General features: G+C 50.3%; 1 protein-coding gene across 5 annotated transcripts; it reads right to left on the bottom strand.

Annotated features, from left to right (window-relative positions):
• On the bottom strand, positions 1–23,192 carry secisbp2l (SECIS binding protein 2-like). 5 transcript variants are annotated; one of them, XM_041894602.2, is made up of 19 exons: positions 22,634–23,192; positions 12,162–12,349; positions 10,426–10,606; positions 9,954–10,109; positions 9,604–9,760; positions 8,336–8,562; positions 8,032–8,056; positions 7,779–7,891; positions 7,518–7,661; positions 7,008–7,130; positions 6,704–6,871; positions 6,235–6,376; positions 4,920–5,131; positions 4,657–4,789; positions 4,265–4,430; positions 2,787–3,007; positions 2,201–2,355; positions 1,752–1,971; positions 1–1,618 (listed from the first exon to the last, which is right to left on the bottom strand). In XM_041894602.2, exons 1-19 carry the CDS (start codon positions 22,649–22,651, stop codon positions 1,005–1,007), a joined length of 3,363 nt encoding a protein of 1,120 aa, XP_041750536.2. In that variant the 5' UTR covers positions 22,652–23,192; the 3' UTR covers positions 1–1,004. The 5 variants fall into 5 exon arrangements, with proteins under 5 accessions (XP_041750536.2, XP_041750545.2, XP_041750554.2 ...); XM_041894611.2 differs by having other exon boundaries at positions 7,518–7,658; XM_041894620.2 differs by having other exon boundaries at positions 9,604–9,745.
• Between the last annotated feature and the right edge of the window lie 30 nt (positions 23,193–23,222).

Here is a 23,222-nt window from a genome sequence, read left to right as displayed (position 1 = left end):
GAATAGAATGGAGTTGTATTGGATTGAGATAAAGCTGTAGTTACACAGTGGGGGAACATACGATGAAGCAGATACAGGTAATAAACATGGGAAGGATGACGACGCTATAACATAAGCCTTTGATGATGGGACACACACACACACACACACACACACACACAGCTGTAAACTCAGCTCTGCAGGGGCTCAGCAATCTTCTGCTTGGACTGAACCGCCAGACTCTTCTCCTTCACTATGAAAAACCCAGGGATGACGGAGGGAGGGTGGCTCTCTGAAAGGAGGGAGAGTTCTCTTTTTACAGTCAGCAGTCTCATTGAGAGTTCTATCATCTCGGTGGCTCTGCGTCATACAGACAGAGGGGAAGCCTCTCCTCACAGCCTCTTCCTATCCTGGGGAAACCTGGAGTAGTAGGAAGGGAACCAGGCCTGGGCTTCCCTTAGCCAGACCAGACCAGACCAGTCGAGCCCATTCGATGTCAGACCAGTCGATGCCAGATCGACCAGACCAGACCAGTCCAGTCCAGTTTAGGCGAGGCAGTTGTTTCAGGTCCACATCAGTGAGAGGAGGATGAGAGGAACAGAGGAGTCTATCCATCAGAGAGACCAGGAGAGTTCTGCAGTCTGAAGGTTGGTCTGTGTGAGTGACTGTATGTCTGTCTCTGTGTCTGTGTGAGTGACTGTATGTGTCTGTGTCTGTCTGTCTGTCTTTGTATGGTCTGATTCCTGAGATAATGTCTGAAGTCCAAAGTTACAGACAGAGGAGAGGAGAGCTGCTGGTTCAACTGTGTGAGAGATAGAGGGAGGGGGAGGAGAGGATGAGAGAGGAGGAACGAGTGTGTGATAGAGGTGAAAGGGTGCATGTTAGGGGAACAGGTGCGAGAGAGGGGGAGTGAGGAAGACAAGGGATGGAGTGTACACAGAGAGAGAGAGAGAGAGAGAGAGAGAGAAAACTTAGAGAGAAACAAAAGAGAAAGAGAGGGAGAGCGGGGGATGAAGGAGGTCTAATCAGCCAGTGATTTTCTTGGCCTCCATATTCTCCGTCCTCTCCAGTCCCGTCTCTGTGACATCAGCAGAATCCAACTCCTCTTCCTCCTCACTCTGCCCTCCCTCCTCCTCCTCTTCTTCCTCCTCCTCCTCTGTGCTGTCCGGGCTCTTCCCCAGCTGAAGGTTCTCCAGCGTCTTAGACACCCAGGACTCAATACGGCTGATGACCGCAGGCACCTCCACAGAGATGGGCTCTGGTGTGTACTCTTCCTCCTCCTCCTCCTCTTCCTCTGCCTCCTCCAGCATACCAGGGACCAGGGTGGAGGTGGTGGATGTGATGGAGGAGTTGAGGAGGTCCCTGCAGCTCCCATCCAGGCTACCTGTCTCCGTGCTCTGCTGGGAGGCCAGCTCCAACCGGTCGTCTGCCCGGCCCTCCTCTCTCTCCCCCGGGCCTGAGGCTGGAGCATGGACGGCTGCTCTGAGCTGGAGGGTAGTGGAGTAAGGGCTGCGGTTAGTGGTGGTGGAGGGGGGCTGGTTGTCTCTCTGCAACCCGGAGGAAGCAGCGGTGCGGCTGGGTTTAGCCTCCACAGGCTCCAGCCCGTCTGACGACTCCACCATACTCCTCCAGTTGGTCTCTGAGGAGAGAGAGAGGGGGAGGAGAGAGCGGGAAATAGAGATTTCAGATTTCATGTAAAGAGAGAGACTGAGCTCAAAGATGGGTCAGGATCAGAGTCAGGGTTAAAGGTCGGGATCAGGGTCATCGCTTACCGTACTCCTTCTCGTTGACCTCAGAGATGGGTTCAGAGATGACAGAGCAGAAGGAGATGGCGGAGGCGGCGGAGGGGTTCCTGGAGTGGCCCATGTGGTGGGTGACCTTCTTGACGTTTTTCAGCGCCTCCTCAGCCTGCTCCTGCTCCAGCGCTGACACCATGTCCTTGTAGGACTTACGAGCATCCTCCGTCAGAGACACCAGCCGGTTAAACAGACCCTAGAGGAGGGGGGAGAAGGAGGGGTGGAGGAGGGGTGGAGGACGGGAGAGCAGAGAGAAAGAGAGAAAGACATAACATCAAGATTTTACACACTTTCATTAGTTTTTTTTCTTTCTGTAAACAAAGACACCAACTTAAGGTATTAACAGTATAAGTGTGTCCTTACCTCTGCTAACAGTATTAACAACCGTTATAAACACACAGACAGGTTTGTGTTCAACGTCTTACCTCTGCTCCAGAGAAGTTGAAGATGCCCACCACACTGACAGGCACCAGTTTGTTGACACAGCGTCCCAGAGCCTTCCTACCCAGAGCAAACACAAACGGGATCTCCTGTTCTCTGGCCATGGCTATGACGTTGTACAGAGCCTCGTCTAGACCCCCTGGAACATAAAATAACACACAGTCACTACTACTGTAGAAATATCACTATATAAACAGTCCTGCTCCCTGGTCATGGCTATCTATCATATTTTACAGAGCCTCACCCCTGCCATAGACAACACAGTCACTAGTTTTATGTATAAGATTTGATGCAGCCTGTGCTGAGCATATCAATATGCTACCGCCCTCTGGTGGACACTGTAAAATGGCAAATGTGGTTGAATATTTTAAATATTCATTAATTTAGCATGCATTTGGAACCCCACACTCACCCAAGATCAGGGTCAGGTTCAGTTAGGCACACTGTAGCAAAATGCTTTGCAACTGCAAAAAAAACCTTGTGTTCTTATTGGACCAGGTAGAGTAGTACACTCCGTGGTTCAATCCTTTTCAAAAAACATAAGGATTAATGACAAGAATGACCCCTGACCTTTGGCCTGGATCTTCTCACAGTTGGGGGAGATGAGGACACACTTGATCTTGTGGAGCTTCATGTGTTTGGTGACCTCTCTAAGGCCCATGACCAGTCTGCGTTTGGTCTTGGCTTTGCTGGGGTCCTTCTGATAAACCCTCTCCTGGAACCGGACCAGCTCCTGCAGCAGCATCGTCACACTCTCATCGATCTCCTTATTCAACACCTGGTTACAGTACCTGGAGACAGAGAAAGACACTAATATGATAACACATTCATCAATCTCCTTATTTAATACCTGGTTACATTACCTGGAGACAGAGAAACAGAGAGAGAGGGACTACGGTTGGGCAACATTTGGGGAGACCTCTTCGACGATATGCTACTCCAAATATTGCGCTATCCGATATAATCGTTTTGCGCCGTTAATGACTACATCATTCCAGACTGTGCAATTTTTGTATCTTATTTACGATATTATAGTCGCATTCTCATTAAATAATTGTAGTATGGTGAAAAAATAAGGCTCAGTTCATTAATTTAGACGTAAAAATGCAGTTTTGATTTGTACATTTCAAATAGAGTAGTCATGCACATCACGTTATATCATCAATGTCAAATATCACGATATTTGATTTAATCATATATTGGCCCAACCCTAAGAGGGACACACACAAACATGTTAACACACACACTCACACACACACAAACAGGTTAACACACACAAAAAAAACAATATTAGAAAACACTCACATGCATACACAGACCAATATTATAAAACACACACACCATTGTGTACATCAGTAGTTCCCAACTCCAGTCCTCCCAACAGTACACAGTTGGGTTGTAGCCCCTGATAAACACACCTGATTCAACTTGTCAACTAATCATCAATCCCCCAATGAGTTGAATCAGGTGAGTTTGTCTGGGGCAACAACAACAACGTGTGCTGTTGGGGGGATTGGAGGACAGGAGTCTGGGAACCACTGGTGTAGATATGGTATGATATGGTGTGAGGAAGAGAGGAGAGGCATAGCTTAGTGGGGCGGCAGGTAGCTTAGTGGTTAAGAGCGTTGTGCCAGTAACCGAAAGGTCGCTGGTTCTAATCCCCGAGCCGACTAGGTGAAAAATATGTCGATGTGCCCTTGAGCAAGGCACTTAACCCTAATTGCTCCTGTAAGTGGCTCTGGATAAGAGCGTCTGCTAAATAACTAAAATGTAAATATAATAGAGAGGTCGTAGGTTGTCTGACACAGTGCTGAAGAGCTGGGCGGAGACAAAGGGCCTACATCTGAAGACATTAAGAAACAAAGCAGTGTGTGTGTACATACAAGTCCTTATTGTATAGCCCTGCTCTAAACACCCATTGGGCGGATAGATATTTATGTTACTAAATGCTTTTGTGTTGCTAACCCACCAAATGAGTTTATGACATTTCAACCGCTAGGATTCTCAGTACAGAACAATTTGTGTGTCTGTGAGAGAGAGAGACTCACTCTCTGAAGCGGCGGCTGTGTATCTTGGTGATGGCGTTAGAGGCCATGGGGCTGCCAATGCCGGAGGAGGCAGGGGAACCCTGGGAAACAGGTGTGATGCTGTACGGAGAGTTCTGACTGGCCGGGGACAGGGACGCGTCATCACTGGGCACGCTCAGACCGTTCTCTACAGGAAACAGACAGGGAGCCAAATATCACAGGGAGGTACATTAGACAACACCATGTCACACAAGCAGATCAGTAGGAGTATTAGTTTTAAAAGCATTAACTTTAAGACCAATGGAATGGTCTAAAATGAGCAAACTCCGCCAAGGTCCTGTTTGAGGTCATCAGTGAAGTGTAGCTCCTCCTCTCTCTGACCCTTAACCCCTGACCCCTAACCCTGTACCTACCCTCCTGAGAGGCAGGTTCCCGTGTGAGGTCGTCAGTGAAGTGCAGCTCCTCCTCTCCCTGTTCATCCTGGCCGGCAGCAGTCTGGTCCACACACACCTTCCCCCTCTTCCCCTCACGCTCCTTCAGAATGATCTACACAGAGAGAACAGAGACTGGGTTAGACCCACACACACAGAGAGACAGACAGACAAGAGAGAGGCAGAGAGAGCGAGAGCTAGAGAGAGGAAGACAGACACACATTGAGAGAGCTCTATCATCTCACCTTCTTCAGGGCGGTGGGTCGTTTGACTTTAGGGATCTCTCTCTCCTTCCCCCTCTTCAGGCGCGGAGCGCTAGAGTCCAGCATGTTGTGGGGGGCAGAGTGGGGCTGCTGGGCCTTCAACACTGACGCTACACCGGACCCTGCTCCTGGCCCGGCACCTGAACCATGGAACGGAGCTGCTGTACCCACTGGAAAGCAAGAGAGAGGGCAGTCTGAGAGAGAGAGAGGGCAGTCAGAGAGAGAGAGAGGGCAGTCAGAGAGAGAGAGAGTGACAGTGGCGGTGCAGTGTGTGTGTGGTGCGGTGCAGTGTGTGATGCGGTGCAGTGTATGTGGGGTGCAGTGTGTGTGGTGCGGTGCAGTGTGTGTGGGGTGCAGTGTGTGTGGTCCGGTGCAGTGTGTGTGTGGTGCGGTGCAGTGTGTGTGGTGCAGTGTGTGTGTGTGTGTGTGGTGTGGTGCGGTGCAGTGTGTGTGGTGCGGTGCGTGTAGTGTGTGTGGTGTGGTGCGGTGCAGTGTGTGTGGTGCGGTGCGGTGCAGTGTGTGTGGTGAGGTGTGGTGCAGTGTGTGTGGTGCGGTGCGGTGCAGTGTGTGTGGTGTGGTGCGGTGCAGTGTGTGTGGTGTGGTGCGGTGCAGTGTGTGTGTGTGTGGTGCGGTGCAGTGTGTGTGGTGTGGTGCGGTGCAGTGTGTGTGGTGTGGTGCGGTGCAGTGTGTGTGTGTGTGTGGTGCGGTGCAGTGTGTGTGGTGTGGTGCGGTGCAGTGTGTGTGGTGTGGTGCGGTGCAGTGTGTGTGGTGTGGTGCGGTGCAGTGTGTGTGTGGGGTGCGGTGCGGTGCAGTGTGTGTGTGGGTGTGGTGCGGTGCAGTGTGTGTGTGGGTGTGGTGCGGTGCAGTGTGTGTGTGTGTGTGTGTGTGTGTGTGTGGTGCGGTGCAGTGTGTGTGGTGTGGTGCGGTGCAGTGTGTGTGGTGTGGTGCGGTGCAGTGTGGGTGGTGCAGTGTGTGTGGTGCGGTGCGGTGCAGTGTGTGTGGTGCACTGTGGTGTGGTGTGGTGTGGTGCGGTGTGTGTGGTGTGGTGCAGTGTGTGTGGTGTGGTGTGGTGCAGTGTGTATGTGTGGTGTGGTGCAGTGTGTATGTGTGTGTGTGGTGCAGTGTGTATGTGTGTGTGTGGTGCAGTGTGTATGTGTGGTGCAGTGTGTATGTGTGGTGCGGTGCAGTGCAGTGTGTGTGTGTGTGTGTGGTGCAGTGTGTGTGTGTGTGTGTGGTGCAGTGTGTGTGTGTGTGTGTGTGGTGCAGTGTGTTTGTGTGTGTGTGGTGCAGTGTGTACCTGTGAAGGACAGTGGTTTGGTGTTGTTTATTTGTCTAGCCTTCATGGCCTGTTGTTGTTTCTCCAGTGCAGCCAGCATGTCTCCCAGGTCCAACTGGACTGGAGTCTTACTCTTCTTTCCTGCTGCTTTGGTCAGCGCCTCCTACAGGCACACACAGGGAACAGCAACACTGGCTCAGCACACTCATAGTAGTACAAAATAACTATGTATAGTTTTTCCATTGAGATGCCTATAGTCCTGCACTATGTCTAGCTGACAGAGCATGTTGGTATCTGTAGATTTCTGTGATTAGCTAACCGAGCACATGCTGTCACCTGTAATTTCCTAGCTAACAGTGCATGTTGGTACCTGTAGTTTCCTAGCTATCTTACAGAGTGCATGCTGGTATCTGTAGTTTCCTAGCTAGCTAAGATATTGCATGTTGGTACCTGTAGTTTCCTAGCTAGCTAACAGAGTGCATGCTGGTACCTGTAGTTTCCTCTGCTCCATGCTGATCTCAGAGTACTCCTGTGCTGTAGCCAGGGCAGCAGCCAGGGCCTTCTTCCTCTGACTCTTTGCCCTCTTGGGGACGGAGGTGGTGATTGGGATGGGAGTCTGGACGATGTTGATGGGAGAGTTCTCTGGAAGGTTATCCAGCTGGAGAGAGAGAGAGGAGCGGGGGAACAACAGTCACTACTGGGATAGATGTTTTGTGATCAAACTTTTTCTTGCAAAAAAAAAATCTGTGAAATCCTCAAGGAAGGAAGGGAGGAGAGTTTAGCTGGTCTCTCACCAGGTTCTTGGTTAGTTTGGTCTGGTGTTGGTTCTGGTTCTGGGTCTGGGAAGGGTTGTGGTCTGGTTTGTTGTTCCTCTGTGCCCCTCCTCCTGAGACCAGCTCTGGAAACTCCTCCTCATCCTGAAACAGATGAGACAGACTTTAGACTTTACCAAACACCTGACTAGTACAGCTCTACCATACCATTACATTCTGATTGAGGACTATTTCATACAATACCTCAGCTTTTGTACATCTAAAGCCTCACTAACTCCTAATACACATTGACCAAGTTGGAAATAAACAGATACATGGAACTGAAATCTCCTATTAATGGGAGATACAGGATTTACATGACAGTTCAAGTTACAGTTGTATCTCAAGTAAGGATTTGATTCCAACTGAAATGCATATTGTGAAATGCAGAAAGGTTGAGTGACCGATGATTTCTGTATTTATCCACATCAGGAGACAGAATGAGATGCTGCAGTGTGTGAGTGAGGGGAGTTTCATGTCGATATCTCCCACCTCGAAGTAGAGGGGCTCAGGAGCAAGCGCCGTCCCAGGGCCTACTCCGGGCTGGAGCCGTCTCTGCTGCAGACCACAGTTGGTGTCTGCGGGGGTGGGGTTAGGACAGACACGCCCCCCTGAGTACCCTGCATGGAAGTCCTGCTGGAGAGGGGGCGAGAAAGAGAGAGAGAGTAAGTGGGGATGAGCGGGAGAGGGTCAGAGAGATAATTACAGTTGCCCAGGTGAGGTCAAGATCATCTCAGGTGAGGCCCAATGTACCTGTAAGTAGTTCCTCTGATCAGTGGTCTTCCCTGTCCGTTGGAACGGGGTGGTCCTGTTGTCTGACCACGACCTCTGAGTGGCCTGAGACGCTACGTTCACCCAGCTTACCGCTACACACACACACACACACACAGACACACAGACAGAGATAGACACACAAAGTTAAGAGGAGGACACAGCCAAGGGGAAAGCCAATGTAATCATCTGTCTTATCAGAAATCCAATTATTAATCATAAAAACAAAGCCTACCTGTCATTACACCTGCATCCACTCCCTGTAGAGATAGAGAGAGAGAGAGAGAGAGAGAGAGAGAAGCATGTTAGATATTTCACTTCAGTCATGCAGGTGAAGGTTAGGTTATAGCTAGGTCTGGGGTTACCTTGTGTTTGAGGCTACAGTACAGTAGTATAGAGTTAGGGTTAGAGTTAGGACCTGCCATCGTAGGAGCTGTGGTAGAGTGTTCTGTAGCCCCGGGGCTACAGTAGTGTTTGGGTTCACAGTAGTTTATAGTACTATAAAGTAGTAAATGGTTAGGGTTAAAGGTGGGGCTTACCGTAGGAGCTGTAGCAGCGTCGGCAGTGCGTTGCGTAGCCCCCGGGGCCTGCTGGTTGTGTTTGGGGCTGCAGTAGCCGCTGTCGCTGTCGATGTCCGCCTCGCTGGAGCTCTCGGCAGGGTGCGAGGCCCGCCTTCTCCGGGGAAGGTTCTTCCACAGCAGGGGGCTGGCCCGCTCCCGTTCCCGCTCCGACGCACCCCGACCACACACACTGTCCCCTGGGAAGTCTACAGGCAGACAGATATCACGGATCAGTCTATCCATACAATAAGCCTAGTCCTGGACTAAAGAGCTATTTAAATGGAGATTGCTTTTTAGTCTAGGACCAGACATAATCTTGCTTTTTAGTCTAGGACCAGACATAATCATGTTCCAGGAAACCAGCCCCAAATGTATTTATTAAAGGCCTTTTTTACATCAACGGTTGTCACAAAGTGCTCTACAGTAACCCGGCCTAGACCCCAAAGAGCAAGCAGAAGCAGTAGCAAGTAGAGAAGTAGTATTTAGATGCTTATTGCACCTTTACTGGTTAACAACCAATGTGATGTCCATCTCATTATGGATCTAACTCTTAGTCGCATTGAGTTGTGTTATTCCCCCAGCCGGAGGTGTCACAGAGGACAACACGTACTGCACACGTGCAGAGTAGACCTCTCCAACAGGAAACTCTACATTCCTACTGTCTTCCCAGCAGGATGGGCATCATAGGCTGCGTTTACACAGTCAGCCCAGTTCTGATATTTATCCCACTAATTGTCTTTTGACCAATCACATCAGATTTTTTCACATCAGATCTTTTCCAGAGCTGATCTGATTGGTCAAAAGACCATTTAGTGAAAAAACTATCAGACTGGGCTGCCTGTGTAAACGCAGTCATAGTGTCTCAGTATGATGCGTCATCATTCTAAACCTGTTCTCTCAGCTCAGTAGGATCTAGATGCTGTGATTGACTGTAGTTTTATTATGTAAAGCCTTAACGCTGTAATGAAGGCTTAGACCACAGTCAGGTACATACAGTCAGTACACAACCCTGTACAGGAGTTAGAGAAGAGTTAGGCACGTCAATCATCTGTGGACATACATTAGACCAGTATACAGGGGTTTGGCAATGCAAACCTGAGTCAAAACCTGGGCTTAACTAGTACTAGAATGTATTAGAATGTACTAGTATTGGTGCTGGTACTGGTATTGGTACTAGAATATTACTGGTACTGGTACTACCATGTTACTGGTATTGGTACTAGTATGTTCCTGGTCTATATACGTACCAGTCTGCTGGGCAGCGTCCACCAGTAGGACTGTCTTGGTCCGTCCGACTGGCCCTGAGGAACACATCTCCTTCTGGACAGCTACAGTCCTCATGGGGGGCCTCCTGTCCTTAAGGGGCTGACACAACCCCACCTGCTGCTGCTGATTGAACATAGACTATAATAACATTCAACATTATTTTGTATATTGATGTTATACGACTCTCTGGCCAATTAATGGTATTAATTAATTAATTCATTGACGGTATTAACTGATAATGTAATCAATAGTGTCAAATTGAAGAATGGAGCTGAGCACCTTGCTTTAGGATAGACCAGCAGAATAACACGTTTGACCTCTAACCTCTTACCTTGGGTAGAACGGCAGGTCTGACCATGCCCCTCCCTCCTCTCTGATTTGCTAGTCCAAACGCCTGTCGGGGAGGGGACGGTCTCTCGCTGACGTCAGCTGATACAGGGTTTACCACGCCAGGCTGCAGGGGTCCGGCGTACGTTCCTGGGAAGGGCTGGTAGAGGAACAGAACAACTTTATTATCCAGCTGTGACAATGAACATTTATCCTCCACTTCTTCTCTCCTCCTAACCATCTCTTCAGGCTACAAGTCTTGTAAACATCTTCTCCCAAAAACCAAAGACAACACACACTCCACTACCTGCCTTTCTAAAGGCCACATTGACAGAGAATAGTACCTGGGATCTGACACCAGCAGCCCTCCAGGTTGCTAATTCAGTTTCCAGTTCTATCTCCTCGCGCCCAGGATTTGAACTAGCAACCTTCTGACTACTGGTCTGCCTCTAACCCCTAACCTTTCAGATACCTACCTGGTAAAAGCCCATCATGGGGGGGCAGGGGGCAGGCATGATCTGGTAGTAGGTGTAGTCGTTGGAGACTGGCGGCTGGGGGGAGGACAGGATGGGGTAAGCCAGGTACGGACCACCTGGGGTGGGGTTGGGCTGCTGCCAGCGCAGGTCCCCTCCTCCGCTATACATGGGGTGCTGTTGTCTGTAGAGGGGTGGGAGAGAAGAAATGATTGGTGTAGTGATGATTGTATGAATATACTGCAACATATTAGGACTAATATACCCATAGGAGGCCAGAGAAAACTGTGTCAAGCTAAGAGACAGCTTGATACAATGCTGATATCAGTGTCGAGCTGACTGTGTGTGTGTGGCACTCTGGCTGATACGGATCCAGACGACATTTTCACAGCCAGCGGTCTAGAGCGCAGACCACTTCCTGGTATTCAAAACAGACAGGAAGGAAATGAAGAAATGAACGTGTGCAGGATGAGGCAGATCACCCCTGACAAAGAGAACCGCACAGAACACACACAGGTCTTCAGCTCTCAGTCACATCCAGGGCATAACATTAACACCCCCATCTGGGGTTAGATGAAGGTAATGTCTATTTCACCAGCCACATTGGCGGGTGGTCAATGTGCAGGGCTCTACAGTGCGAGCATTACATTCGTGAATAAAAAGTCAAAAGTCAAGTATGAGCACGTGTGAGTTAGGGTTTCATAGCTGCTAATTGCACAAAGAAATAGGAATCCTATATCCCATCTCACGCAGCAACACTGCCTGGCAGAGGAGCTGAGCTCACTGAGTGAAGTGCTGATAGATTCATTTGGAGGCGCTGCACACAGGTATAAAAGTTGGTCTAATTTATGCGAACATCTACAAAGTGAGACTTTGACCTCGTGTTTCTTGGCCGTTTACATTGTTTTGCTCACAAGCTTGTTTGTGTTTCAACGTTACGTTAGTTTGAGTCTGTTGCTTCAACTGATAGTAAAGAGTCAGAACCCAAATCTCACTCACACACCAAGGTAACCTCCCGCCCTTAAAGGGCCAGCTGAACAATTTGTCTCTGATATTTTGGTTAAAAGACTCCAGTCCTAAAAAATGAATTGAAAATGAGCAATATACCACATTATTTCTTACTAATACATTTCTTGTTTTAGAAACATTACAAAGCATGGTCGTCTGTTTTTGGTGTGTTTTTATATGTATGTACGGCAAAACAATATTTTGGCTGGTAAAACATCTGAGTGGCTGGTATATTTTTAGGCCCTGATCACATCCCTGGGTGGTAACTGACCATTCACAGCCTAGTTGTGTATAACACACACTGTTTGTGGGGTTTTCCATAGGTGAATCAGAAAGAAGACACCATCAGTTTTCCTACTGACATGGGCACAGGCACGTTCCTGGAGGAGTGTCAGAAATTGGAATATTCCTGGATTCCATAGAGATCCTTTCAGAGCTAATGCTAGGCTAACTGTCAGTGGCTCAGGGACAGAGGCAGGGTAGCTCCTAATACAGATTCATTACATCAGTGACAGTCGCACCTCAGGCTTTTAGGGCCAGTTTACCGGACACAGATTAAGCCTAGTCTTGGATTAAAAGGCATGCGCTCAGAGATTCTCCATTGAATATGGTTTTTAGTCCAGGACTAGGCTTAATCTGTGTCCAGGAAACCTGCCCTTAGTGTGTAGGGTGTAGGCTGCATGATTTAGGGACTAGGGTGCATAATATATGATATAGGGTGCTGTACCTACCTGTTGGGTTGGTTCTCCTGGACAAAAGGGTAGCAGGTGATGAGGTAGCTGGGGATAGGGGTGGGCTCCTCCACCCCCCCTCCTCCTCCTCCTCCTTCTCCTCCAGACAGGCTCATGGTGACCAGGGCTCCTTCCAGACCTTTCTTTTGTGGGATAAACGGCTCCACTTCGGCTGACAGTTTCACATCCTGCAAGGAGACACAGAGGCAGTCAGATGCTGACATCACAGACAGGACCTGACTGGACAGGAGAGGACAGGACCTGCCTGGACAGGAACTGACTGGACAGGAGAGGACAGGACCTGCCTGGACAGGAACTGACTGGACAGGAGAGGACAGGACCTGCCTGGACAGGAACTGGCTGGACAGGAACTGACTGGACAGGAGAGGACATGACTCGACAGGAACTGGCTGGACAGGAACTGGCTGGACAGGAGAGGACATGACTCGACAGGAACTGGCTGGACAGGAACTGGCTGGACAGGAGAGGACAGGAACTGGCTGGACAGGAACTGGCTGGACAGGAGAAGACAGGACCTGCCTGGACAGGAACTGACTGGACAGGAGAGGACAGGACCTGCCTGGACAGGAACTGGCTGGACAGGAGAGGACAGGACCTGCCTGGACAGGAGAGGACAGGACCTGCCTGGACAGGACCTGCCTGGACAGGAGAGGACAGGACCTGACTGGACAGGAGAGGACAGGACCTGCCTGGACAGGAACTGACTGGACAGGAGAGGACAGGACCTGACTGGACAGGAACTGACTGGACAGGAGAGGACATGACGACGGACTCTGGACAGGAGAGCTGGACTGCTGGACAGGAGAGGACAGGAACTGACTGGACAGGAACTGGCTGGACAGGAGAGGACAGGAACTGACTGGACAGGAGAGGACATGACTTGACAGGAACTGGCTGGACAGGAGAGGACAGGACCTGACTGGACAGGAGAGGACAGGACCTGCCTGGACAGGAACTGACTGGACAGGAGAGGACAGGACCTGACTGGACAGGAACTGACTGGACAGGAGAGGACAGGACCTGACTGGACAGGAGAGGACATGACTCGACAGGAACTGGCTGGACAGGAGAAGACAGGACCTGACTGGACAGGAACTGACTGGACAGGAGAGGACATGACTTGACAGGAACTGGCTGGACAGGAGAAGACAGGACCTGACTGGACAGGATCACCTCGCAACGCACCAGACACACTCAGGAGTGATCGGCCTCTCACTTTTGTGCCAAAATAACAGCAGTTAAAGTGTACCCATATTAGGATATGTTCATGACTCAGTGAACGTGGTTCAATTTGTGTGCTGTATAAACGATCCACCACAATCAGTGATAAATCGACATATATCAGCTGGTACCGACATCACACTCACTGTGTGAAGGTTTCCTGTAACTTATAAGGTGTTTTAGTAACCCAAGGGGTAACATCAAGGATCCATCTACAATCCATAGACAACTAAGTCTAAGATCAATCACACAGGACTGGAGAGTAGGCTGTCAGTCAGTAGATATCTGATTTAGAGACTGACGCCCCTAGGCTATATGACTGGACTACAAAGTGTGAGTAGGAATGTTACCTAAGGAGCAGCTAGTTGGGGAAGCCAGGCTAGACTAATTATTAATATAACCCATGACTGTCGTCACATCACCACGACACAGGCAAAACAACAGAACTAGTTCCTTCAGGACAAATGAAACAACTGGCACCAAGAGAAAAAAACTTTTCACTGGGTCTGAGAATGGAGAGTTGGAGTCAATGGCTGTCTCTGAAATGACACCTTAATACAATAGTGTACTACTTTTGACCAGGGCACATGGGGCCCTGCGATAGACTAGCATCCTGCCCAGGAGTAGTCTACAGTACATCAAGATGCCTAAAGAACCAGACGATAGGCTCCTGACCTATGGACTGTTTTGGCTTGGACAAGGCTACTTCCTTATTTAAGGAATAGGGTGCCAATTTGGTCGCAGACATAGAAAGCCTAACAAAGTGTTGACCTTCGAGCAGTGTGATCAGGGGACGTGTGAGTGTAGCAGACAGACACAGCAACATGTAACCTGGTGCAATAGAACCACTTCCTGGTTGGCCTGATACTGATCTGATCAGAGTGGAGAGCACTGTCTCCTTGTACTCACAGAGAACATGACCGACTGAGGGCCTTAGAACACACACAGTCCAATACCTTTGGTGTTTTAGCCTAACCCTTCCTATTAAGTTATGCCACAATCCAGCATTTTTAAGGAGTGCCTTGGAACTGTTATGCTTTGTTGGTTAAAAAAATTATAATAGACCCTTTCATCCAAAGAGCCCCTCTCCCTACCAGCTACCACTAACATTAAACACTAGGTAGCACTCCTACCATCAGCCATTCTGTCCTGAGACATTCCTTTCCTACGGCCCTGCCTGGTCCAAATCTGGCCCTGAAGTTTCCACTTAGATGCTGATCTTGAGTCAGTTTTGCATTTCCCCCACTATTGGTTTAGGTTAGGATTGGGGGAGGGGAAGCTGATCCTAGATCTGTACCTAGGGGAAACTTCACCTCAGAGCCACCAGCAGAGCCGGGGTAGTAATGACTCAGTCACCCAGCATCCTCTTTACGGGCCAGCTATATTTAGCTGCTCATTCTTCCCAAAGAGATTACACTAGTAGCTAACTAACTACGTCTTACATAAGGTCTCTAAAGACAACGTCAACTAGGGTCCGGCCTACCCATAAAGATCCTTTATTTCAATTGTTCTATTTAATGATGTGGGCCTGCCTCTATTGCCACCATGCCACAGGGACAGAGGAGGTGGTTTGTTTGTGTGTGTGGTGTGGTGTGTGTAGGAGGGCTGTGATGTGATGAAATGTACAAATAATACAGGTCATAAAATATGCATCATAAAATGTGCGTCACAAAGTACGCGGAAAAACATACCTCTACAGCTAGCCTACACATCACAAACCACAGTGCTCACGTCAAGTCAACATAGGCCAAACTCTCTGAAAATAAAATACAAAGGATGACAATTATCCATTCTTTCAAACAATGTCCTCCAGAGTTTGAATAGGTCAGATGAGATGCAGCCTAATGCTCCAGTAGCACTGTAAAGATACTGTAGGCCACTAGATGGGACAGCAGCAGGGTGACAGATAGCCTGGGTCAAAGCTGTGACATATTTACAACAGGTCAAGCAGCTCAGTGTCATAAAATAATTTAGACAAAGTACTCTCAATGAGCTTTTACTAGTCTGTCTGGATGGATAGGTCCGGGTGAAACTGAAGAAACCCAGACCCTCTCCTCAACCCCACTCCACTATTCCCTCCCCTCCCCTCTCCTCAACCCCACCCCACTATTCCCTCCCCTCTCCTCAACCCCACCCCACTGTTCCCTCCCCGCTCCTCAACCCCACTGTTCCCTCCCCTCTCCTCAACCCCACTGTTCCCTCCCCTCTCCTCAACCCCACTGTTCCCTCCCCTCTCCTCCGCTCTCCTCAACCCCACTGTTCCCTCCCCTCTCCTCAACCCCACTGTTCCCTCCCCTCCTCAACCCCACTGTTCCCTCCCCCACTGCTCCCTCCTCTCCTCAACCCCACTGTTCCCTCCCCTCTCCTCCCCCTGCTCAACCCCACCCCACTGTTCCCTCCCTCCTCAACCCCACCCCACTGTTCCCTCCCCCTCTCCTCAACCCCACTGTTCCCTCCCCTCTCCTCAACCCCAACCCCACTGTTCCCTCCCCTCAACCCCACTGTTCCCTCCCCTCTCCTCAACCCCACCCCCACTGTTCCCGCCCCTCTCCTCAACCCCCACCCCCACTGTTCCCTCCCCTCAACCCCACCCACTGTTCCCTCCCCTCTCCTCAACCCCACCCCACTGTTCCCTCCCCTCTCCTCAACCCCCACCCCACTGTTCCCTCCCCTCTCCTCAACCCCACCCCACTGTTCCTTCCCCTCTCCTCAACCCCACCCCACTGTTCCCTCCCCTCTCCTCAACCCCACCCCACTGTTCCCTCCCCTCTCCTCAACCCCACCCCACTGTTCCTTCCCCTCTCCTCAACCCCCACCCCACTGTTCCTTCCCTCTCCTCAACCCCACCCCACTGTTCCTTCCCCTCCCCTCTCCTCAACCCCACCCCACTGTTCCTTCCCCTCCCCTCTCCTCAACCCCCACTGTTCCCTCCCCTCTCCTCAACCCCCACCCCACTGTTCCTTCCCCTCTCCTCAACCCCACCCCACTGTTCCTTCCCCTCTCCTCAACCCCCACCCCACTGTTCCCTCTCCTCTCCTCAACCCCCACCACTGTTCCCTCCCCTCTCCTCAACCCCACCCCACTGTTCCTTCCCCTCTCCTCAACCCCCACCCCACTGTTCCTTCCCCTCTCCTCAACCCCCACCCCACTGTTCCTTCCTCATCCCTCCCCTCTCCTCAACCCCACCCCACTGTTCCCTCCCCTCAACCCCACTGTTCCCTCCCCTCTCCTCAACCCCACTGTTCCCTCCCCTCTCCTCAACCCCACCCCACTGTTCCCTCCCTCTCCTCAACCCCACCCCCACTGTTCCCTCCCCTCTCCTCAACCCCACCCCACTGTTCCCTCCCTCTCCTCAACCCCACCCCACTGTTCCCTCCCCTCTCCTCAACCCCACCCCACTGTTCCCTCCCCTCTCCTCAACCCCCACCCCACTGTTCCCTCCCCTCCCTCAACCCCACCCCACTGTTCCCTCCCCCTCTCCTCAACCCCACCCCACTGTTCCCCTCCTCTCCTCAACCCCACCCCCACTGTTCCCTCCCCTCCCTCAACCCCACTGTTCCCTCCCCTCTCCTCAACCCCACCCCACTGTTCCCTCCCCTCTCCTCAACCCCACCCCACTGTTCCCTCCCCTCTCCTCAACCCCACCCCACTGTTCCCTCCCCTCCCCTCTCCTCAACCCCACCCCACTGTTCCCTCCCCTCAACCCCACTGTTCCCTCCCCTCTCCTCAACCCCACCCACTGTTCCCTCCCCTCTCCTCAACCCCACCCCCACTGTTCCCTCCCTCCCTCAACCCCACTGTTCCCTCCCTCTCCTCAACCCCACCCCACTGTTCCCTCCCCTCCTCCTCAACCCCACCCCACTGTTCCTCTCCCCTCTCCTCAACCCCACCCCACTGTTCCCTCCCCTCTCCTCAACCCCACCCCACTGTTCCTTCCCCTCTCCTCAACCCCACCCCCACTGTTCCTTCCCCTCCCCTCTCCTCAACCCCACCCCACTGTTCCCTCCCCTCAACCCCACTGTTCCCTCCCCTCTCCTCAACCCCACCCCCACTGTTCCCTCCCCTCTCCTCAACCCCACCCCCACTGTTCCTCTTCCCCTCCTCAACCCCACCCCACTGTTCCCTCCCCCTCTCCTCAACCCCACCCCACTGTTCCTTCCTCCCTCTCCTCAACCCCACCCCACGTTCCTTCCCCCTCTCCTCAACCCCCACCCCACTGTTCCTTCCCTCCTCTCCTCAACCCCCACCCCACTGTTCCCTCCCTCTCCTCAACCCCACCCCACTGTTCCCTCCCCTCTCCTCAACCCCACCCACACTATTCCTCCTCTCCTCAACCCCACCCACTGTTCCCTCCCCTCTCCTCAACCCCACCCCACTTTCCCTCTCCCTCTCCTCAACCCCACTCCACTATTCCCTCCCCTCTCCTCAACCCCACCCCACTATTCCCTCCCCTCTCCTCAACCCCACCCCACTATTCCCTCCCCTCTCCTCAACCCCACCCCACTATTCCCTCCCTCTCCTCAACCCCACCCCACTATTCCCTCCTCTCCTCAACCCCACCCCACCCCACTATTCCCTCCCCTCTCCTCAACCCCACCCCACTATTCCCTCCCCTCTCCTCAACCCCCCACCCCACTATTCCCTCCCCTCTCCTCAACCCCACCCCACTATTCCCTCCCCTCTCCTCAACCCCACCCCACTATTCCTCCCCTCTCCTCAACCCCACCCCACTGTTCCCTCCCCTCTCCTCAACCCCCCACCCCACTATTCCCTCCCTCTCCTCAACCCCCACCCCACTGTTCCCTCCCCTCTCCTCAACCCCACCCCACTATTCCCTCCCTCTCCTCAACCCCCACCCCACTGTTCCCTCCTCTCTCTCAACCCCACCCCACTATTCCCTCCTCTCCTCAACCCCCACCCCACTGTTCCCTCCCCCTCAACCCCACCCCCACTGTTCCCTCCCCTCAACCCCCCACTGTTCCCTCCCCTCCTTCCTCAACCCCACCCCACTGTTCCCTCTCCTCCCCCCCTGCTCTGTTGCCTGGACCAAATCAAATGTTGGTATCAATTGAATGAATGTTGGTGTTTGTACTCCTGAATGCTGCTTCAGGGGACGTTAAACACTGATATGGAAACTCTGATATGGGCCTGACTACTAAGTTATGACCATTGGACTGTTTATCTAGGTTTACCTCTTATCAAAACTGACCATTGACATCATGTTGACTGAATCACAGGCCTTACATGCTGACCACACCGCTCGCGTTGCAAAATAAATGTACACATACATGTTATTCAACCATTTCATCCAAACTGCTCGCGAGCCTGCGTAGCCAGGCGCTAAAATAGAACTTGGTTCTTTTTGTGAAGCTTGACGTGCTGCAAGTCCCGCCTCTCCCATCTCCTCATTGGTTTTTAGGAGCATATACCCACATGGGTGATTGAAAGATGAACTGAGGTCCACACTCCAGTCCAGTTGGTGGTGGTAATGCACCTTAAAGTTGGTTGCCAACCGCCATATAAAGTTCAAAGAAGAAGAAGACTGAAGGAGGAGAGATTACTAGAAACTAACTAGGTTTATCTGTGGATTAATGGTCAGAGTAGAGGACCTTGTGCATTTCAGGTAAAATAACAACCCAATGTTAATATCCCAGGACAAATTAGCTAGCAACAGCAAGCTAGTTAGCTAAATGGCCATGCGTTTCGACCTGTCCCCAAATTAATATAGGTTCAGAGTTTGATATTTCAACCTGCGTGTCCTGATCGTGTCTTGTGTGGATGGACAAAATCACACGCGTGCCCGGTCTAGTCAGCATGTTACTGCCCAGCTAACACATCGTGACTTGCTGATGAGTCCCAAATGGCACCCTATTCCCTACATAGTGCACTACTTTTGACCAGAGCCCAATAGTGTCCAGACCTATCACTGAGGCAGGCAGCTACAGTCAGAGGATAGATCAACCTCATCCCCCCTTTCATTCTGAGAGGAGGAGAGGAAGGGAGGAGGAGAGGAAGAGTAGAGAGAAAGGGAGAGTTGACAGAGTTCACGACACAAAGACACTCCATTCTCCCAGCCAGGGTCGGAATGTATGAATCCAGCATCAGTACAGCAGTGAACACACACACACACAGCCATTGTTACCCAGTGCTACTGTACTGTCTGTGGGCAGTGTGGGCTGATGTCTGATAGATCCAGGGGTCCTGACTGGTCTACACAGAGCACTAGGGGTGACGTAGCCAGCTGAAAACAATACCCTGCAGTATACTAGACGGCAGCCTACTGTGGCCTAAACTTTGGTGCCATATACTGTCATGGAATTAAGCCTAATGAAAAATCGGACATTTTAAATGAACCATGCTTTGTTTCCGTATGAGGTTTGATGGTTAGGCCTGCTCTAAAGAGGGCTGGTTACTGTGGATGATCAGGGGAGGTTAGTTACACAAAACAGAGGGGTTGGTTGTGTTACTTTAGATGACAAGGGATGCTGATAGTGGAGAGATGGGTCAATTTAAACTTTAGGTGAGGGGCGGGGGGGTAGTTATTCTAAAGGGGGGGTTGGTTACTTGGTACGAGGGATGTTACAGGAGGTAGGCCTGGCTAGCTATAGGTGATGTTACAGGAGGTAGGCCTGGCTAGCTATAGGTCATGTTACAGGAGGTGGTCCTAGCTAGCTATAGGTGATGTTACAGGAGGTAGGCCTGGCTAGCTATAGGTGATGTTACAGGAGGTAGGCCTGGCTAGCTATAGGTGATGTTACAGGAGGTGGGCCTGGCTAGCTATAGGTCATATTTCAGGAGGTGGGCCTGGCTAGCTATAGGTCATGTTACAGGAGGTAGGCCTGGCTAGCTATAGGTCATGTTACAGGAGGTAGGCCTGGCTAGCTATAGGTCATGTTACAGGAGGTAGGCCTGGCTAGCTATAGGTCATGTTACAGGAGGTGGGCCTAGCTAGCTATAGGTCATGTTACAGGAGGTGGTCCTAGCTAGCTATAGGTGATGTTACAGGAGGTAGGCCTGGCTAGCTATAGGTGATGTTACAGGAGGTAGGCCTGGCTAGCTATAGGTGATGTTACAGGAGGTAGGCATGGCTAGCTATAGGTGATGTTACAGGAGGTGGGCCTAGCTATAGGTGACAGGGGACGCAGTTACAGGATTAGGCCTGAGAGGATCAGGTGAGGAGTGAGGACGGTGGCCCAACCAGGATAAGCCAATTACACAATTAGCTACAACAGAGTCAATCATGACTCATAGTATGGCTATAGGGCTCCAGCCCTAGTCCACCAGGGGAAAGAGACTCCAAACATGTGTGCCCTGGCTGGGGGAGACTCGGACAGGGAGTCCCTGACTGTCCAGGTCTGGGTTCTTTAGCTCTGGGCGCCATTCTACATTCCACTGGTGTGAAGGTGTAGGCTGTTTGTTCAGACTGAGTTGTATGTGATTGATTGATTAGCGCCTGGGTTGTGAGTGAGAATGGCAGCGATTGTGGCAAAGGCTGCAGGGGGTGTATGCGTGTTGGAGAGAGAAAGAGAGAGAACAGCAGCGATTATGGAAGAGGCATTGGCAGGTAGCCTAGCGGTTAGAGGGTTAGGCCAGTAACCGAAAGTTTGCTGGTTTGAATCCCGAGCCGACTAGGTGAAAAATCTATCGATGTGCCCTAGAGCAAGGCACTTAAGCCTAATTGCTCCTGTAAGTCGCACTGGATAAGTTTGTCTGCTAAATAACTAAAATGTCAAATGTCATGTAAATGCATTGAGCTCAGCTCCAGATGTGTGGTGAAACGGGCAGGGCAGCACTGGGTTGGTGGGACTACTGGGCCATCAACCATCACACCATCAAACCCTTTGTCCTTTCAAGCATTTGTCTCTGATTCATTGTCTTCTAACATTCTCAGCTGGAAAGAGAGAAGTTGTATTGTTCTTTTACTGTTGTTGAATGGGAGGGGGCAAGAGAGGGCGCAGTAGACAGTGGTGGGAGGGGGAGAGATTGTGGCTGAGCGAGAGAGTGTGCATGTACACTAAATGTATGGGTGGTCCTCTGTAGCTCAATTGGTAGAGCATGGTGCTTGTAACGCCAGGGTAGTGGGTTCGATCCCCGGGACCACCCATACATAAAAATGTATGCACACATGACTAAGTCGCTTTGGATAAAAGCGTCTGCTAAATGGCATATTATTATTATATTATTATTTACAAAAATATATTAAAGTCACAAGCATGAAATCATCTTGGGTCCTTGAATCACCCATGCACCATCATCACATCATGTGGACCAAAACTCAGCCTATGTGGCATCTGCTTTTATGAATCAATACATTGCAATGCAATGCTACATCAGTACAGCAAACAACGCTCAGAATGAACACCCTGAGATGGTCTGATAGTGACACAGGAGCAGAGGGCTTCATCCGGGGACTTACAGTAAGTCAGACCACATAATAGAGTAGCTAACTTGAATCATAGTTAAGTTACTCTATGCGCAGCAGGAGTCACTCACTGGAATGTGATTAAAATGCAGAAGAACCGGATATTCCTCCAGAGCAGGCCAGCTGGCTAGGTAGTTGTCAACAATATACCACACACTCACTGCAGACTGGGAAGTTTCGGGTAACTGTTCACTACCTAGCTAGTTAACTTACCCTGGTCCGTATTATAATATTTAGCTAACTATCTAGCTAATTATTTAACGGTGTGTCAAACATCAAAGCTCCCCCAGAGAGCTAACTAAGTCGGTCTTGTCAACCAATGTTGACATGAACGGCCATTGTAATGTCAAAACATTGTGACAGTATAGGTTTTGTAACTACTTTATTTAGATAGCTTGTTTGACGAGATACTCAATATAGTTAGCTTCAATTAAAACATATCTAGTTCATAGATCAGCAAATCTGGGAGAACAGATGAGATGTGAGATTGTCCATCCAAAAATGACAAGCGCATAGAACCTGCTTAGCTAACTGGCTAGTTAACCAGTTAGCTAGTTCACTTGTCTTTACTTGCACGCTTGCCTAGCTAGCGTAGCGATCTAGTTAGATGACAAATCAAATCATTGACAATAATCAAACATCGGGTAAAATTACTGACACTAAAACATGAAAGGGAAATGATTTCCTGCAGATACGTTTTGGGCCTAGCTAGCTTGCTTCATATTCCCATTAGCTAACTAATGCTAGTTGTACCATGTCACCAGACATAATCGGGTCCGTCATTACTTCGCAGAGAAAATCCGTTTACCTTGTCACAAGAGTCCATGTCAATCGCTGAGACCGCGGCAGACCGTCATTGAGCATGCAGGGGTCGTCAAGATATAGGTGATTTAATGTTCTTCATTGTAAATGTTGAGCCATTTGTGTGAAACACACCCTGTTCCTACCTCTGCCTAGTTGAACTATTGCTGCCTAGCTAGCTTTGCTAGCTCTGAATGTGTCAACGTAGAAATGGAACAGCAGAAGAGACGGAACGCCCACAGGCTCAAAAAGTGTTCATCTTTGCCTTCGGCGTCTGTCACTGATAAGATTTGATGGACAATGATAAATAGGCCTACTGTGCAAGAAGTATATATTTTTAGAGCAGAGCAGCTATGTCTAGCCTACAACACCGAATCAACTTAATTATAATTCAAACAGATTTCTACTTCTCTACTGTTCTGCTTGCAATGTGATGGATGACATACATTTTCAGTGATGGGAGTGAATCTATCCATTGAAAATACATTTCTGCACACAAACAATTGACTAACATTTCAGAAGAACTGGAGTCTGTTGCATCTACCAAATAATACAGATATTTACAAATAATACAGATAGCATGAGCGCTAAAAACT

The sequence above is a fragment of the Coregonus clupeaformis genome, chromosome 1, assembly GCF_020615455.1.
Source record: "Coregonus clupeaformis isolate EN_2021a chromosome 1, ASM2061545v1, whole genome shotgun sequence".
Classification (NCBI taxonomy): Eukaryota; Metazoa; Chordata; class Actinopteri; order Salmoniformes; family Salmonidae; genus Coregonus; species Coregonus clupeaformis.
The sequence above is the reverse complement of the archived record's forward strand: the minus strand, read 5'-3'. Positions and strand labels throughout refer to the sequence as shown.